The sequence below is a fragment of the Gekko japonicus genome, unplaced genomic scaffold (genome assembly GCF_001447785.1).
Source record: "Gekko japonicus isolate JY-2015 unplaced genomic scaffold, Gekko_japonicus_V1.1 scaffold55, whole genome shotgun sequence".
Taxonomy (NCBI): Eukaryota; Metazoa; Chordata; class Lepidosauria; order Squamata; family Gekkonidae; genus Gekko; species Gekko japonicus.
The window spans coordinates 2360227-2379932 of record NW_015160837.1 but is presented as its reverse complement, the minus strand read 5'-3'; the positions used below and the strand labels follow the sequence as shown (position 1 = coordinate 2379932).

Here is a 19706-nt window from a genome sequence, read left to right as displayed (position 1 = left end):
CAGCAGGATTTACATATTTTAAAACTGCAACTAAAGTTATGGACTTTTCAATAACTGGGGCTCGAATTAACGAGTCTGAAATATGCTCTCTAAGTGAAAGATGTAAATGCAAAAGGCAAAACTATTCAAAAAGCTAATGTGATTAGCTCTTAATTGGAAATAAAGACAGGAAAGAAAACAAGTCATTAAGCCTATTCACGTTAACAGAACGAACCAACCCAATTTACTCATAATGGTTGGATACAAAATTCGTTGGGATTTAAAAGAGGCTGAACAAGGTATCATCGGCTGCATTGCTGAGGCATAATTTGTAAGGGAAAAGCATATGGTATTATTAACATAAACACCACTTATTACCCACTCAGTAATGACTCAAAATTCAAAAGAAAGTAACTTCAGTGAAAAAAAAACTGAAATAGGAAGAATTCAGAGCTGGATTCCTGGATTTAAAATCTTCCAGAATTAAGTGCTGTATTGTGCCGTTCATCCATTAAAGGCCTGTTTTATGTTCTCTTCTTTGACGGCAGAAGGTATTTTTATAATTTTCACTATGGTTGCTTTTAACAATCCCCGGCCTTTCAAGCTAGCTTTGGGTGGGCGGTGGGAGGGAGTTTAACTCCTGCTTTCCTGTTGTCCGCTTTCATCATTTTGGGTTTTTTTTATTATTTCAATTGAGTTTCTCTCTCCCCCCCCCCCTTTCTTTGATAATATTTTCTTTGTAACCCACCCTAGGGCATTAAATAGAAGGGTAGGATTTGAGTTTTATAAAGAAATGGCAAACAGCCTCAGGATCAGGTCTCGGTCCATCCAAGAGAACTTTGGGCCTTGCGTCTCCCAGTATTAAAAAACCATTTTTGAAAGTGGTTTATAATATGGCACAGCAGTGAGCTGATTTTAAAAAAAACATCAGGAATCGCATGGGAACCCCCACATCTTCCAGGATTTCTGAAGTCATTCTCTGGATCCCACCCCAAGTCTGCTACAAACACTGGAGCCTTACACATAGGGACGCCAGTCTTCAGGTAGGGCCTGGGGATGTGTTGACTTTTGTGGGGGTTCAAGAACGACACAACACACAGGGCTAAGTACAAGCTCTCTGATCAAGCTTAGTTCATCTGTCTGTCCCAACTGTTCTGTTGAACTGCCTGTCACGCAGCGCTTTATTTAGAGAAGGAAAAGCAAGCTCACTCATGGTACAGTAAAAGTGTTACACTTATGAAGCTTCTATGTTAGGAATACAGAATGTTCTTCTCACAGAAGATTATCTTTGAATGTTGCAAAACTTTTATGGTCTCTGTAATTCATTGTGTTTTAAGAGGAATTTAGCAGTCTCATGCAAACCCAGCAAACCTTGTTTCCTGCTTTGCCAATCTCCCGGCGAGAATTTTCTCCGTGGGAATTCAAACTTTGACCTGGGGAGCCTGAACGCATGACCCGGGTTTGCCTCGCAAGACTTTGTTCAGACTCCACAGGGATGTCCCAGTATTACAGCTCATCTCCAGACTACAGAGATCAGTTCCTACTGGAGAAAATGGATGCTTTGGAGGGTGGGCGCTATGGCATTGTACCCCACTGCGGTCCCTGTCCTCCCCAGGCTCCACCCCCAAATCTCCAGGAATTTCCCAACCTGAATCTGGCAACCCTCCTTACACATGCTATCAAATAATCCTTCTTCATAACTGGGAAACTTAATTTCCCTGCCTTTCCCTTATGGTGTTTATTTCATTTATTTCGATACATTCTCCCCTTTCTGCATTTTTCCTCAAAACAACAATCCTGGGAGATTGGTGAGGCTGAGAGCATGTGACTGGCTTAAAGCCACCCAGTGAGTATCCACGGCAGAGCGGGGATTCGAATCTCGATCTCCCCAATCCTACTCCGATGCTCAAATCACTACAGCGTGCTGGCTGTCTTTAGCATAGCTTTGGATGCGGAAGGACTGCGTTTCAGTCCCTAGCATTTCCAGTGAAAGGACGTCAAGTGACAGGTATTAGGAAATGACATTTTATTCTTTATTTGGAAAATTTGTATCCCTCCTCTCCAGACTTGCTCGAAGCAGCTCACAACCGAAACAACAAACCAAACACAAGACAAATTTTTTTTAAAGGTAAAGATAAAGGTTCCCTTGCTTGAAAGCCAGTCGAATCCGACTCTAGGGTTGCGGTGCTCATCTCCGTTTCAAAGCCGAAGAGCCAGTGCTGTCCGAAGACGTTTCCGTGGTCATGTGGCCGGCATGACTAAACACCAAGGCGCACGGAACGCTGTTACCTTCCCACCGAAGTGGTACCTACTTATCTACTTGCAATTTCTTGCTTTCGAACTACTAGGTTGGCAGGAGTCGGAACTAGAGACGGGAGCTCACTCCGTCATGCGGCACAATTGGGTCTTGAACTGCTGAACTACCGACCTTCCACAGCCTGCAGTTCAGCGTCTTAACCACTTGAGCCACTGCAGCTCCTAAGAAGAAGAAAAAATAAGACAATAAAAGCAAGCCAGTAAAAACAAATCTGTTGTAAGACCCTGCCTGTCTAAGGAAACAATGCTAAAACTTAATCAACCAAAGGTCTTATTCTGCTAAAGACTGATTAATAGGTATTAATTCAGCAATATCCCCTAATTTCTATACTTTTTTGCAAAACTGCAGAACATAAATGTTGTAACTGGTTCAAAGTGATCAGAGAGCTCCTGTCGCCTGTAAAAATATAGTTTCTAGTTTATCACCTGATGCATGAAAGCCTGAAGACACCAAGTGAATTATGACTGATATTGATGGATTGATGCAATGGCAGACGCAGAGAGAACAATCCTTTTATGGCTGTTTTCCTTGGGGGGGAAACATGCAAGGTAAAATAAAGGCTTTTTACTTCCCAGTAATCTCCTTTACATGCCATAATATACAATGTAAAATTTCAGTCTTCAATTTATAGCCCTACGCTGAAGACGCAGGGTCAGTAACAAAAGCAAAAACAAAGGGGGGGGGGAATCGATAAAACGGAATAAGACTTCATCTAACTCAATGAAAATAGCATTTATTCTGACTCAGCCAGGCAAATAACATTTCCACCTTTTAGTTCCTCAATATTATTAATATTCATTAGTTATTGAGCAGCTGCAATAACTAGGCACTGTACAAAGCACTGTATTGATTAAGCATCAGTTTATTATATAGATGTTATGCTTCAGACCGTAGTCTCTGAAAGAGACACTACATGCATTAAAGTCTCTGTGCTCCTGTTGTAGGTAGCAGTTGCTTCTGACAGCTGCTACAGGAGCCCAGAAAGCAGTACGCCTCCACTTATCCTTTCCGGCACTACCTCACTATTTCTTTTCTTGCTTCATTTTCCATCAACACACAAAGGCAAAAACAAGGTAAATGAATGTTACAAACATTCATAGAAGATGAATGAGGACATTTTAGCATATATATTTCTCAATCCAGGCTGCAGTAAACGATAACCAACATTTTGTAAACAGATTAACTCTCAGAAATTACTTCTTGAGCTCTCAGATGATGTGTTAATTTTGCTAAAAGTTATCTGGACCAGATTTCGTGAAATCATTTGTTTACAGATAGACACTCTGCTTCCCTCCCATTTCCTGCCCAAGTCAGCTTTGCGGTTGTGAATAAACTAAAAAAATTTCCCCCAAAACCAAACGCTCAACAAAATCCTTCAGCTGCCCCTGCAAAATCAGTTTAGATTCAAGAGGTGTAGTCTTACTGAATATTTCATCCACAAATTGCAGGACAAATTTCTAAGAACAGAAGGATTTCGGGACATGACCCCGCCCCCTCCAAAATAAAGAGTGCCATCAAATTTCCTGTCTGCTTTCTCTCTAGCTTCCCTTCTCTCCCTCTCCTAACTTTAGCATATATGCTGGGCAGGCAATTCTATAACAAAAGATTGATGGCTGGCGACAATGGGAGCACAGGTAGGAATTATCACCACCTGTTGGTACATGGCCTTACCCTTGAGGCTGATCCGGAAACGCCAGCTGATACAAAACATGGCAGAGCGCCTGCTGACTGTGACATCTGTGCGGGTGCGTATTTGCCCAGTGCTCTGCCAATTGCACTGGCTACCAGTTGAATGCTGGATTCACTTCAAGGAGCTGGTTATGATTTTTAAAGCCCTATGCAGCCTGGGACCGATATATCTAATGGACTGCCTCTCCCCATATATGCCCCGGAGTGCCTTGCACTCTGTGGACCACCATCTGCTGGTTATCCCCAGCCCGAGGGATGTTCACTTAGCCTCAACCGGGGCCAGGGCTTTTTCTGCCCTGGCCCTGGCCTGATGGAACATGCTGCCAATCGAGATGAGGCTCCTTCGAGACCAAGTAGTTTCACAGGGCCTGCAAAACGGAGCTGTTCCACCAGGCCTTTGGGTGAGGAAGTGGGCATCCATTAATTGGCCTCCCTGCCACAGTCGCTACAGTTTCTGCTACTGATAGGCTGCTACTGATAAGATCTTTATGGCTCAGCTGTGGCCCAATTGTTCTCAGTTTTAGGATTGCTGCATGTTTCATTGCTGCCATGCCCATCTTTTAACTGTTTTAACTGGCTTTTTTTAATTGCTTAATATCAACTTTTAATTGCTTCTTGATTGTAATTTATTGTTGTAACCCGCCCTGAGCCCAATTGTGGGAAGGGTGGGATACAAATGTAAATAAATTTAAAAAAACAAACACGAGCGGCCTTATACCAACTCAGGCCATTGGTCTATCAAAGTCAGTATTGTGTACTCTGACCGGTAGCCACTCTCTGGCATCTTGGGTAAAGATCTGTTACATTTATGCATTTAAATATTCCTGTCCCACCTTTCCTCATGGCCGATGAAAAATCACAATTAAAAATATCAAATTTAAAACATACAAAATAAAATCGCAGGGCCTGAAGCCTAAAAAGGTAAAGGTAAAGGTTCCCTTGCTCGAAAGCCAGTCGAGTCCGACTCTAGGGTTGCGGTGCTCATCTCCATTTCAAAGCCGAAGAGCCAGCGCTGTCCGAAGACGTTTCCGTGGTCATGTGGCCGGCATGATTAAACACCAAGGCGCACGGAACGCTGTTACCTTCCCACCAAAGTGGTACCTATTTATCTACTTGCAATGTCTTGCTTTCGAACTACTAGGCTGGCAGGAGTTGGAACGAGAGACAGGAGCTCACTCCATCATGCGGCAACTCGGGTCTCGAACTGCTGAACTACCAACCTTCCACAGCCTGCAGTTCAGCGTCTTAACCACTTGAGCCACCACCTGAAGCCTATAGCCTGTTAAAAGCCCTGGCAAATACAACGGCCTCGCAGTGTTTCCCTTAACATTTCGAATGACAGCACCCCTGACCTCTCTACAGGGAGTCTCTCCCAGAGTGGGTGCGCCAATGGACAAGGCAGGGCTCTGGCTGGTGCTAGGCAGTGGAACAGCCAGTAGGTGGCAGTCTGATGACTATAGTTGGCACACAGGGATCTATGGGAGGAGATGGTCCTCATCCAGGCAGAGATGCAGGGGACTGAAATTGGGAGATTCCACACACAGAAGAAACAGCCCCACTTCTGCGTATTGCTCCTTTTCTGCTAGCAAATGTTCTCATCTCATTTGGGAGGAGCAGGGCTATTTTGGGGCAGGAACGCACAGCAATGGAGTTCCAGCTGGCTCCCAAGTTGGCCACACCCAGCAGGAACTCATTAGCATAATAGGCCACACCCAACAGCAGAAACGCATTAGGATTGGCTACATTAGGGGTGTGTGGCTGAACATGCAAAGGAGTTCCTGCTACAAAAAAGCCCTGGGTTTTGACAACAAACAAGGTAAACAGAATAACAAGCAAAAGGTGGGTGTGGCTGGATAATCACACTTCTGGTAACATGGGGGTGCGGCCTAATGCGCTAATGAGTGGTACTGTCAGAGGTGTGGCCTAATATGCTAATGAGTTTCTGCTGTTGGGTGTGGCCTATTATGCTAATGAGTTCCTGCTGGGCTTTTTCTACAAAAAGAGCCCTGGAGGAGGCAGGTAAGATGCCATCTTCGCAGTTTCACCCAAATGATTAGAACAGATTTTACTTCCGTCTTTCCCCCCCAGCCACAGTGTCTAGGAGCAGAACTAGATGTTGAACATTATTGTCTACTCTGAGCAGCGGCTACCCTCCAAGGTCTCGGGCAGAGAAAGCGCTTTCCTAAGCATGCTCTATCACTGAGCCACTCTAGGCTGCACAAGGACAGCCTTTGTCTCCCCCCTCCTCTCTTGGTTGCCAGCATACCAACATCTTCACAGGAGATGGAATGGGTTTCATTTACCCTTGGTCCAGAAGGCTGCTTACCCTTGAGTTATGTTGTTAACTGGGGCTGACCACTCTACATGGATAAATGCTATGTAAGAAGTTCTTAGCTGGCCTCCCGTTTGTCTCTAGGCACAACTGAAAAGTGCAATGTGGATTTCTGGAAGATCTAAACAACAATGGATCCCCTTATCCAATACAAAACTTTCAATGAATTGAGAACATCTCTTGAGTTCTTCACTGGCCTCCAGTTTATTTTCTAGGCATAACTGAGAATTCTAATGTTGACTTTTTGGAAGATCTAAACAACCTGAGTATCTATGGATCCCCTTATCCCACACAAAGTGTTCAATGAATTGAGAACGGCTCCTGAGTTCTTCACTAGCTTCCAGTTTGTTTCTAGGCACAACTGAAAATTCGAATGTTGACTTTTTGGAAGATTTAAACATCTTGAGAAACTATAGATCCCCTTATCCTATATGAAGCTTTCAATGAATTGAGAACACCTCCTGAGACCGTCTCCAAGTATCCCCACCATCAGAGGTGGCTATCTGGCAAGGGATTTTGCTGTGGTGTCACCTGGCTATGGTGTGTTAGACCCCATGAGTACTTAGGTCCCAAGCAAGATACCTTCTGTCAACATGAGATTTTGACAAAAAACAAACAAACCCAGGGCTATTTTTGGGCAGGAACGCACAGGAACGGAGATCCGGCTTGCTCTCTTCTACTCTTGCTCTTTTCTACTCGAACGGTTACCCATCTTGATCTATAACACACTCCCCCCCCCCGTTTATCTGGGTTTTTTTTCACCAATTTCTTCTTTCGGCTCCTTGATGTTGTATTTTGAGGTTTATTTCTGCTCTCATAACACAGCCTTACCTTTGTACTTGAGGACACAATAAAATCAGGGAAAGCAAAGAACTTCCAGCACACTTCTAATTTATATTAGTGCTGTATTCCAAGGGGGGGGACCCTTAAAACTAAAAACAACCCCCCCACACACACAAAATTAGAAACCACCAAAACCACCACCGAGAACCTTGTATCACAATATGTAAAATTTGTTTTATCTATTCCAGCATTCATGTCTCACATTGAATCATTCACTGCTACTGAGCATGAGAAGCAAGTGAAATACCATGACGGTGATTGCAAAGGAACCACTGAGTACTCTTAAATGAAGTACAAACATATCGAAGAAGGATTATTTTTTTACAATGCTGAGCTACTGGGAAAACTGGCTGTAATCCAAAGCTTTGGAGGGCTCTAATGGGCACTCAGAGGTCCTCATGTGAAAAGGGCGCCCCACTGATTACTATGGTGCAAAATGCTTGGCACATGGAGTATTCTTTGGCACTGAAGAGAATGGAGCAGCCCCTCATCTACAGAACTTTCAGTATCCACTGTAGCTACTGCATCAAATAATTCTGAAAAAGCTAAACAAAAGACAGAGAGCATCCCATTCAGAACAGCTTCTTGATTTAATGGCAAGGAACTGTACAAGCACCTCTGTCATTTGGGCTGAAAAGGTGCTCTGAATGGGATGTTGTGGGTCTTCTGTTATACTATTTTTCAAAAAAAATATCTGATCCAGCAGCTACAGTGGATACACAGAGCTTTGTATGATCCAAACATCCAAGGCTCTGGTTCGGTTTGCCTTAAAGTGCCACCGAGTCTCATCTGATTTATGACGATCCCATAGTTTCCAAGGCAAGAGATGTTCAGAGGTGGTTTGCCATTGCCTGCCCTTGTCTAGCAACCCTGGACTTTCTTGGTGGTCTCCCATCCGCGTACTAACCTGGGCTGACCCTGCTTAAGCTTCTGAAATCTGACAAGATTCGGCTAGCCTGGGCCATCTAGACCAAGGCGTAAAGTGATTAGAGCGATTTTAAATTAAGGTGGTGATGGTATCATAGGCAAGCCTTGTACGGCATTTATTTATTATATTGCTAGAGCACCTCTCCACCGTATGTTTCCCAAGGTGGTTTACATTACTATTTAAAGCCAAAGAACAAAAGCAACAATCACTGAGACAATAAAGAGCAGAAGCCATCCCCTCCTCCAGAAGCACGAAGCTTAGCAAGCCCTCGATATGAATGGTAGGTCTGGTAGATAAGAAAGTCCGGAAGATCCAATGGGATGTGATGGGATAACTCCCAGGGTAAGGTATTCCATAGGTGAGCCAGCATCAGAAGAAGTCCCAGCCAAGCAAAGGATTTCATTTAAGGCTGGTTCTCTAAGACTGGTCCCTTGAGCTGGTATCGAAATCCAGGTATGACAATACATGTAAAGATGGACCTTCAGGACATATGTCCTTTACAGCTTTCAAGGTTCAAAGTCAGCAGTTAGAACTGGGTCCCGAAACAAGTTGGAAGTCCATGTAGATGGCATAGAATTAGCCATACCACAGTGGCACATCCCAGTAAGAACCATAGGTGGCACATCTTGTACCAATGTTAGTTTCAGAGATATCTTCTAGGGTAGCCCCATTACTTTAGTCATAAGAACATAAGAACATAAGAGACGCCAATGTTGGATCAGGCCAAAGGCCCATCCAGTCCAACACTCTGTATCACACAGTGGCCAGAAATACCAGTGCCATCAGGAGGTCCACCAGTGGGGCCAGGACAATAGAAGCCCTCCCACTGTTGACCCCCCCCCCCCAAGCACCAAGAAGACAGAGCATCACTTGCCCCAAAGTCCCTATCTATACCTTGTGGCTAATAGCCACTGATGGACCTCTGCTCCATATGCTTATCTAATTCCCTTTTGAAGCCGTCCATGCTTGTAGCCGCCACCACCTCCTGTGGCAGTGAATTCCATGTGTTAATCACTCTTTGGGTGAAGAAGTACTTCCTTTTATCCGTTCTAACCCGACCGCTCAGCGATTTCATGGAGTGCCCACGAGTTCTTGTATTGTGAGAAAGGGAGAAAAGTACCTCTTTCTCTACCTGCTCTTTCCCATGCATAATCTTATAAACCTCAATCATGTCACCCCCTCAGTCGTCGTTTCTCCAAGCTAAAGAGCCCTAAGCGCCTTAACCTTTCCTCATAGGGAAAGTGTTCCAACCCTTTTATCATTCGAGTCGCCCTTTTCTGCACTTTTTCCAAAGCTATAAGGCTAGTCAAGCCTAGATGTCACTGAGGAAGGTCAGCTTTCACCAGGAGGGGGGGTTGTAGGTTGTAAAAGGTGTTCTGGGTAACGTCCAAATCTTGATTGTTAATCCAAAAGCACCCCAAGCTCTGTAGCTGAAGTTTCAAAACTGGTTGAACCCTACTACCTGGAGTAGTTCTTGTCCCCACCCACATAAGAGGTTTAAAGCCAGGATGAAAGTCCTCATAAGACACACTTTTTCAGTTTTCAAGTACCGCAGCATGCTGTCTAATGTGGAAACAAACCTCCATCCTACAATCACCCTCAGAGCTCACTGGAAGGGAATAATTGCCTCTGTTGACTTACCAGCTCAAGTTTTGCAGGCATAGATTGCAAATTGGCAGGCACTTCTGTAAGAAGCAGTTCAGCTCTAGTTGTTGGAGAAACTATGCCCTGGGAGGTTTTTCCCATCAGATGCTGAGCTGTGTGTCAACATTACTAATCAGCTCACTCACTGGTTGGAATGCTCATGAACATTCCATAACGTCGCTGTAGCTTAGCCAATGCAGCTGGTAGGCATATATTTGTTCACCAACTTCTGGGTTTTATGTGTGAATGGCATTTGACTTCCTGGCACAGACAATGGTTTGCATTGCTCCCAGCTACAAGACTCAAATTTGCCTTACCATGCAAGGCTATGCTCCCAGTAAATTAGACATGTTCACTTCTTAGTACTGCATATTAGGCATATACTATGGCTGAAATGCCACAGGTGAGTGAGCCTTTCTCATGCCGCCCGTCTCCTCTGGTAGTGATGTTTTTCAAGGCATATTAGCTTTAGCATAGATATAGTGGTGGGAAGGACTCTGCCATGGCTCTGATCTTTGACTTGTTCCTCACCACTGTATACCTCCAGGTGTTGTTCTGTGTGTGTTTCCTGTCCTGTTTTCTTGGTCTGCTGTCCATGGTACTAGCCTTGACACTGGTGAGGTCACAACTCTGTCCCCCTCTTCTGGTCATGTGACTTCCTGTCATGGGCTTGCAGCTCAGTGAGTCCCAGTGTGGAAAGGCTGAAGACCATTGGCTTGAGGAGACACAAATATCAAGGGAAAATAGCAATTTTATCCCCATCCTTCAGTGGCAAATCCCATAACTCCCTTCTTTCTCCTTTTACCTCCTCATTTATTTATTTATTTTCCCACTCACATGATGAACACAAAGGCCAATATTTTATGTCATTTATTTTTACTTTCTGGTCTTCTGCTGTCAGCACCAACCTAGGCATAGATAGATACAAATCCTTGAAAATGCAGTTGACTTTGTATATTGCAAGCTTTTTGGTAAAATTGCTAAAATACCCTTATCGAAATGCTGGTGTTCTCATCTGGCAGACTGAAACAGTTAAGAGGACCACACTATTTCCGTCTGCAGATGAGGGATCACACTTTTGAATGGTCCCAGCATATTTAAAAAGAACATGAACCCTGCAAGTAGGACACTAGCACAGGAAGGGCTGGGCTAGAACCTTTTCCATAGTGTGCTTGTTCTATTTAATTGTGGCATGGGTTATCCGTAGGGTTCCCAAGTACTTACTGCGATCCAGCAGGGGAAACATGGTCCCCGGCCGGACCATTCCTCCCTGTAACACAGCATGCCGTCGCCAGGAAGTGACGCTGGGCGACGCTCTGGCAATGGGGCTGAAAACTCAATGGTACCATCGAGTCTCGAGCCCCATTGCCAGAGCGTCATCCAGCGTCACTTCCTGGCGATGGCATGGTGCGGCACGTCTGTTGTCCCCGTAGGAATGATCCTGCGAAGACGTCTTTGTCCCCCGCCGAATCACGATAAGTACTTGGGAAGCTTGGTTATCAGCCAAGGCACCATTCAAAAAGAGATGACGACTGGATTTATACCCCGCCCTTCACTACCCGAAGGAGTCTCAGAGTGGCTTACAATCCCTTTCCCTTCCCCTCCCCACAACAGATACCCTGTGAGGTAGGTGGGGCTGAGAGAGCTCTCTTGAGAACTGCCCTTGAGAGAACAGCTCTGACAGAACTTATGACTGACCCAAGGTGACGCCAGCAGCTGCAAGTGGAGGAGTGGGGAATCAAACCTTGCTCTCCCAGATTAGAGTCCGCTCTCTTAACCAGTACACCAAACTGGCTCACCAAACAACATTCACACACACACACACACACACACCCCCGGCCTGGTAGTTTCCCATTTATTCTACAACCTCAAGCTTTTGCCATCTCATTCTGCCGCAGGCATAGACCAGATCATTTTGATTTAATCCTGTCATACATACAATGACTCGGGAGACTACCATTGTGATGGTGACGTAAAGAGCCTCCGTCAAATATGCTCTAGTTTCAAGTCTACACTATGCTGGACTATGGTCTTGCCCAGAGCTTGGTGTGATCCTGGATGGCTGTGACGCGAGCAGTGCATGAACAAAAGATATTAAGCCTTCACCTAAGTTTTCTGGATTGGCCGGCTTCCTTGCACTGCCAACGTGTTCTTCTGACTTCCCAGAGCCTAAACATTTTCCACAGTTCTCATGGCCAATGTGACTGTGACGGTTAACCACGGAAATACTAGCATGTACCATAGTTGACGGTCAAGTGGGCAACCCCAAGCAGGTTAGTATTCAGAACTCTTCCCAGGTTCAAGAAATCGGCTATCAGACAAGCATCAACAAGAAGTGGCAGGGGGGCAACCTGCAAGCATCGCCACCACATTTACGTAAACACATGGAGGGCCCAGCAGTTGGCAGCATCCACCGTCCGTTTTCCATGAAAATTCACATATAAATACATTGGACAGACTTTACACTGTACACTGGGCAAATATATATATATATCATTTCTTTGGACAACCAGGCCTGAAGGACTGCGGCTAAGTTTCTCTGTGGACGGATTTGTGCTTCTGCAGGATGGTGCTGAGTTCTTGGATAACATCTGCCGGAAACTGCTTAGCAGATTCCAGAGGCATCTGACTGGCTCTGTTCTCGCTTCTCTTTGGAGATGGAGATTCCTTGGCGGGGTTTTGGGGCCAGTCCACCACGTTTTCACCTGCGTCCTCTAAAAAGATCAGGCTTCGGTATTTCCTCTCGCGGCTCCGAGCTTTGTCCTCGTTGCGCTCCAGGCATTGTGCGACCAGTGACGCCTTTTGTTTCAAACCCTTCTTGTCTTCTGCTAACTCACCTCCGGGTTCCACTTTTGAATTCTGATTAAAGATGAGCAAAAAATAAATTAATTAAATGTCAGACAAAATACAGCTTTGAAACTATCACTCATGGGTTTTAAAACGAACATAAATAACCATTCTATGGGCGTATTACATCTAAGGGTTCCATGTTTGATCTGAATCTCTCCCACAGGCAAGGATTTCTTCCAGAGTTCAAATTACCATGTCGGTAAGGAGGCCCTGAGAAAACTCTGTCCACTGTGTTCCCTGGTCCCTCCCCTTAAACAGAGCTAGGGGAGTCTTCTCGCCTTCCCCCACCAATAAGGTGGATGTTCCAAAATAAAAGAGTCCATCAGCTCTGCCTGCATGGATACAGATTAGTTTTCAACCAGTTTAAAACACAGTAAAGGAGAAACCCAAGGGACATCAGGAAGTAAAGAACTCCAACAGTATTTGAACAATAAGGGACGATCGGGATACTTAGAGAATGCAAGATTTAACTTTGGGCTTCTATAAGGGAAAGGCACAAGATGACTAGTTACACAAAGAGAAAGAACAGCTAGATTAGACTTCAGAGACTTGGGAATGTTCAGTCTAGAGAAGAAGAGGTTGAGGGGCGACAGGATTGCTCTCTTTAAGTATCTGAAGGGCTGCCACTTAGAGGAGGGCAGGGAGCTGTTCCTGTTGGCAGCAGAGGAGAGGACTCGCAAGAATGGGTTTAAATGAAGGGCAGGGAGGTACCGGCTGGATATTAGGAAAACCTTTTTGACAGTCAGAGTTGTGCAACAGTGGAATCAGCTGCCTAGGGAGGAGGTGAGCTCCTCCTCACGGCCAGTCTTTAAGCAGCGGCTGGACAAACACTGGTCAGGGATGCTCTCTAGGCTGATCCTGCATTGAGCAGGGGGTTGCACTAGATGGCCTGTATGGCCCCTTCCAACTCTGAATGATTCTATGATTCTATTCTATAAATGAGAGCAAGAGAAGGAAGACTTCTAAAAGTCAACAGAAGTTTATATTGTTATCATAATAATCGTTCATAATGTATGGAAAGTTTCTTCTGTATTACCATACCGACACACCAAAATACGAATCGGATCTACATAGACAAGCCCATCTGTTGTGTCCCCATATAAAGCTATAACATTTCCCCCACCCCCATCTAGACACAATTGCACTCCTGTGGGACTCAAGATTCATCTTGGAAGACATGTATGTTGGAGAGACAAATCCCATTAGACCTGGAATGTCTGCCAGAAGATGAGTAGGGCTCTGTTGCTATGGTTCCAGCCCATTTTTCCCCTTCAAGTTGAACAATATTATAACAGCAATATATGGCTCTTAAGCTCCAGATGAGGTTTAATCTACCACTAGACCTATTTACTGCAATTTCAGGATATACATTTCAAAAACAGCTGTGTCCTTTGGGGAATGAGTAGAGATATGGCAGAGAACAAATGTGAATTCTTTGATGGCTCTATTAAAGTTTCCAAAGTACAATGACTTTCATGTAATTCTAATGGGTGCCTCCCCCCAGAATAAGACTTTTACTTAAAAAAGTGACAAAGAAAATCCCCAAGTGGATTTAGGAGCAACCAAGCAACCAAACCAAAGATCTAACAAACATTTAAAACATTTTATCATTCCAAAAATGAGCATATAGCATACAGAATAAATAGAGACCAGCAATAGTTTCAGGGGATAAGCTATCAAGAGTTTAAGCTCCCTTCTTCAGACAGAGGGCGATTCTGCATTGGCTTTTCCCTCCGCTGTTTGACCAAACCCACGTTGGAACAGAAATTCCCCACTGCGTTGCAGGCTGCTGTCGCTTTCTTTGATGACCCCCCACGGGACTTCTTACAGTTCTGCAGGGCCTGTAAGATGGAGCTCTTCCACCAGGCCTCCGACGAAGGAGCTATTGTGTAGTGGGTTTGCCGCATGGATGACAGACAAAGACTGGCATAGTGCATAGCACGCTTTATTGGTACACAACAAGAACAGGGACTAATGGCCGGCTGGCCAACTATATGCACCCCTGGGACACACCCCTGGTTTCCGTTGGTGGGTTTAAATCTCCCGCCACGGTTCCCATTGGCTCCCCCAGTGGAGGGACTAGGAGCCTAGTCCCTATTGTTCTCCCAGAGTCAAGCTCTGGGGTAATCGCTGGCCCTAGTGCCGGTCAGCGGACACAACAGGAGCCACCACCGCTACCACTACCAACAACAACCGAAACCTATAGAGCCCTGGCCCTCGGTTTTGCCATCCACAGCCTGTGCCTGTGCCGATTATATCAGGGAAAGATCCATGAGCTGAACACCTAGTTGGATGTTCCAAATGCATCCATAGGGTACCACCATTGTTAAGCAATTAAATAGACACCGCTAGCACTTTACGATATTGAATTGTTTCATAACTGGACTGTCTTTAGATCATTTGATGGGAAATTTAACTGTTATTTATGCATTTACTTTTATGTAAGCTGCCCTGAGCCTGCCTCGGCGGGGAGGGTGGGGTATGAATTGAACAAACAAACAAATAAATAAATTACATTTTATGGTTCCCACCACACTGCATGCCATTTTCACTTTCTTTGATCATCGGGTTTCATGGTGCCTTCTGCACAGATTTATGACCATTTTATGGTGACGTTGCAGTCAGTACGGCATTACTACGAGGTATCTGAATGTGGTTTTGAGCTGCACTTTCTCCTCCCAGTTGAGAAAATGTGGAGCGAATGCTAGATGCAGAATCACCTACACTCCCTGAAAATCTTGTCCCCAACCCCTCCCCAAGCTCTAAAGGTAAAGGTAAAGGTTCCCTTGCTCGAAAGCCAGTCGAGTCCGACTCTAGGGTTGCGGTGCTCATCTCCGTTTCAAAGCCGAAGAGCCAGCGCTGTCCGAAGACGTTTCCGTGGTCATGTGGCCGGCATGGCTAAACACCAAGGCGCACGGAACGCTGTTCCCCAAACTCTACTGGACTCAAATTTAAATGTTCTCCCTTGGTTGTAATGTTGGTTTCTGCTGGAGTTTGCAAGTTCTCTCCCTGAAGTCACGGAAGAATTTACATGTTTTTTTAATGCATGCTGATATCCTAGCTGTTTAGAGGGAGACCCAATAGCAGACCATGCACGCATTGCTACCAGAACAAGGTGTTAAAATGCATAATTAGTTAGGTTTGGGTTTCTCCAATTGGGTAATCAATAGATCAGAAGATGCCCCAGGGGGGTGGAGGCTTAGGAAGTTTATTGCTCTTTGTCTCCAACTCTGCCTGGGGCTAGCATGTGTGGTTTAGACTTTAGAGAGTCAAAGATGTAGATCAGTGAAGTCGGAGAGGATGTTAATCCTTTGTTTTGTTTGCAGTATTTCCCAGTGACCCTTCTCTCATTAGTGAAGTTAAGTTTCTTTTTAAAAAGCTAATACAAGTGTTCTGCTGAATTTATTATCTCTATTTTTTACCTGAAAGCCCTAACAGTTTCCCTCTCTAATATTATTTTTTTAAAATTGCGTGTGTGTGTGTACCTGGAAGTCAGGGCAACCTCTGGTGACTGACCCCGCCTCCCACCTCTGGTATTCCAAGGAGGTCTCCCATCCAAGTACTTGCCAGAGTCAGCCCTGCTTAGCTTCTGAGATGTGATGAGATCTGGCTTGCCTGGGCTATCCAGGTCAGGGCTGGTTTCCCTCTCTAATACCGATAGAAGGAGATAGTCATTTTCCTACACCAGTCTACATTAAAGTATCAACTGGTTTAACATTTAGATATCAACTGATCCAACACCCCCCCAAAAAAATTAGTAACACAAATAGTGACCACCAAACTGAGCCACTAACTTACCTCCAAATCACTGGCTTTAGTTTCGGGAGGACTCCTCTCGTGCTGGATAGGTATTAAGGACAAGCCACCAATTCTGGGATTATTCCTCGTCGACCGCTTTCTTATTTTCCCATCAGGGGGCCAGATATTACTATGCTGTAGAGAGAGATTTTTTTTTTCATATTGCATGTCAGAGAGATTGTATTATCACAAAATGCACATATAAAATTAAAGCTATATAATTACATGGCAAGATGAAGAACACTAAACACAGTCCAGCTTTCAAGTCTGAAACGAGTACTATGCAGGCCCGTAACCAGGATTTTTAAGGGGGACTTTTAAATTTCTTAGGGGGCACCAACTAATCAAATTAATCCAGGGAAGAAGGCAGTGATGCCCTGGACTGGATGAGAAGTCAGGGGGCCTTGCCAGCAAGGGGGGGGGCTAGCCCCGAGGTGCCCCATTGTAGCTACGAGCCTGGTAATATGCTAAATGCATACTACTCTGCCGTCTTGTGGAAATTCAGTGTATGATTTAGAAAAGCAACTGAGACAGATCAGAGAGAACTCAACTGCAGCTTCAAGCAAAAACAGAGTATTTCAGAACTGTACACACTGGCTGCAGATGTCAGCTGTACCTCTAGATCAGGGGTCCCCCAGCATAGTGCCTAACAAGAGTTTTGAGGAAGTGGGTGGGGCAAGGGAGGCTTTTGCCCAGGAAGGTTTCTGGAGATTTGATTGGCTGTGCAGATTTTTAGCAATGTTATTTTGGCAACAGCTGCTGCCATTGTGTTAAGGATCTTCACTGTGTGACTGAAGGTAAGTTGCAGCAGCCATTTTATGGCTGGCTCCTCCCTCTGGGGCAACAGCTTTGTTGCTGCGCCCACCAATGCTGTGTCAAAATTCCAAAGGTGTCTGCAGGCTCAAAAAGGTTGAGGGCCACTGCTCTAGATGAAGAAATCCTATCACTTTTGTGTGCTTTAAATGCATAATCATGCAGCCCTGTTTTAAGAGCTAATCAACACTGGGCCTATGACTAAACGTTGAACAGTGGAACAGTCGGCCTTGGGAGGTGGTGGATGCTCCTTCGCTGGATGTTTTCAAGCGGAGGCTGGACGACCATCTTTCGGGTATGTTATAGGTATGTAGGGCTATCTTTCGGCTATGCTCCTGCAGAGTGCAGGGGGTTGGACTAGATGACCTGCAAGGTCCCTTCCAACTCTAACATTCTATGATTCTATGATTCTTAAGCAACCTCTCCAGATATAGGCGACCATTTTACTGTGGGCCTGCTTTGGATGTACGGTAGCATCCCCCCTGTAATATGGAATGAATAACATGATATTGACCCATCTTACACATGGATTGAAGGAAAGAGCAAGAGTCCGGGAGCTCCTTAAAGACTGACAAAATTCGTGGCAAGAAGTGGCAAGTGGAAAGACGTGATCTGTGACTCACAAAAGTGCATCCCCTGCCACAAATTCTGTAGGTCTTTAAGGTGATACTGGACTCATGCTCTTTTCTACTGCTACGGATGGACTAACTCGGCTACCCATCTTGTTGGATAGAAGGATTATGGAGATCTCAGTGTTTGGGCTCTCAGGCTGCTACCAGGCCTGCCGCTTTCCTGGAAAGAAAGAGACCCTTGAAAAGCTCTTGGATGAAGGAACCCAATCAGGCTTCTCTGGAGATGGGTGGGCACCTCAGTGTTCCTTTTAAAGCTAGGGTCTCCTTTAAGGGTAAAACCTCTTCTCTCTCTCTCTCTCTCTCAGCATTAGGGAAGGGAAAGACAGGTAGGCCACAAGGCATGATGGATTTGAGCTACAGAGGTCCCGGTCACATGGGAGGTTTAAGGCTGGAAGAGGGACAGATCGGGGCTGCAGCAAACGGGCGCGATCAAACCACAACATTTGGGAAGCGGCGCGCACCCGTCCCCAGCCGGCCCTTCAGGCCGAAAATCCACTGTAAAAAACCCCACCTACAGAGCAGGACTTACCGGAAACGCCGCAGCAAGCGCAGCCGTCGGATCGCTGGAGCGCCCGTCTTCCAGAGCAATCGAGGCTCCCAGCCAAACTGCGCATGTGCACACATGCGCAGCTGGCGACCTCGCGCTACCTTCCGTGGCTTTCTCCCCGGCATCTGATCGCGCCGGGGAGCAACTTCGCGGCGGTTCACGGGATCTCTGTGATCCCGCCACCGCGTGTCTCTTTTGGTGCGGCTTTCAAAAGCCGCACTTTGCCCGCGCTCTCCCCCCCCCCCCCCGTTTGGCAGGGGCCAGGGTTACCAAAGCTGTTGCCCTCTCAGAAGAAGGTAAGACTGGAACTAAGAGGTGATCCTGTCTCTAGAGAGGCATCAAGTCCTGTCTCTGAGAACAGATGGTAGGAACTATCCATTCTGGGATGCCTCCTTTCCACAGAGAGAAAGAATCACCACGAGGGATGTGGAAGAAGCTGCAGTTCCACAGAGACTGTAAACCGTCTTGCAACAGGGGAAAAAGCTATGGGGGGGTCTACAAGAGAGAAGAATGAAATACCCCATTGGCTTGGACTCAGACCTCTTGGACTCTTTCTGGCTATGAAGGTAGGCAGCCATTCCAATGTTGAGAGGACGCCACCATCTCTTATTAACATTTATGTTCTGAGGATTTATGATTTTATATGCTGTGATTTTAATTTACTTCTGTGTTTTAACATATTCCGCTGTTTTCATATATATATTTATATATATTCTGTAAGCGGCCCTGAGCCTGCCATGGCGGGGAGGGCGGGATACAAATTTAATAAATAAGTAAGTAAATAAATAAATAGATTAAACAACAGTAGTCATAGTACTGAAATTGAGCATAGTACTGAAGTTGAGCAAACTTCAGAGGACTGCGGAAGACCGGAAGGCCTGGCGTGATCTGGTCCATGGGGTCGCGAAGAGTCGGACTCGACTGTGCGACTGAACAACAACAACAAAGTCATAGTACATCAAACCTGAAGGCAGGGATGGGGGAAAGATAACTTTGAAGCCTGGCTTGAAGTGAACCACCAGTAAAGGTAAAGGTTCCCTTGCTCAAAAGCCAGTCGAATCCGACTTTAGGGTTGCGGTGCTCATCTCCGTTTCAAAGCCGAAGAGCCAGCGCTGTCCGAAGATGTTTCCGTGGTCATGTGGCCAGCATGACTAAACACCAAGGCGCACGGAACGCTGTTACCTTCCCACTGAAGTGGTCCCTATTTATCTACTTGCAATTTCTTGCTTTCGAACTGCTAGGTTGGCAGGAGCTGGAACTAGAGACAGGAGCTCACTCAGTCATGCGGCACCCAGGTCTCGAACTGCTGAACTACCGACCTTCCACAGCCTGCA

General features: G+C 45.6%; 1 protein-coding gene across 1 annotated transcript in view; it reads right to left on the bottom strand.

Moving 5' to 3' along the window:
- Window positions 1-11565: 11565 nt before the first annotated feature.
- The window catches only part of ARAP2 (ArfGAP with RhoGAP domain, ankyrin repeat and PH domain 2), a 179161-nt gene continuing 171020 nt past the window's right edge, over window positions 11566-19706 (bottom strand). Inside the window, exons 31-32 of the mRNA XM_015418194.1 lie at window positions 16381-16515; window positions 11566-12591 (exon numbers count right to left, since the gene is read on the bottom strand). Coding sequence (XP_015273680.1) covers window positions 12262-12591; window positions 16381-16515 — 465 coding nt within the window. The 3' untranslated portion in view covers window positions 11566-12261. The remainder of the gene's footprint in view (window positions 12592-16380; window positions 16516-19706) is intronic.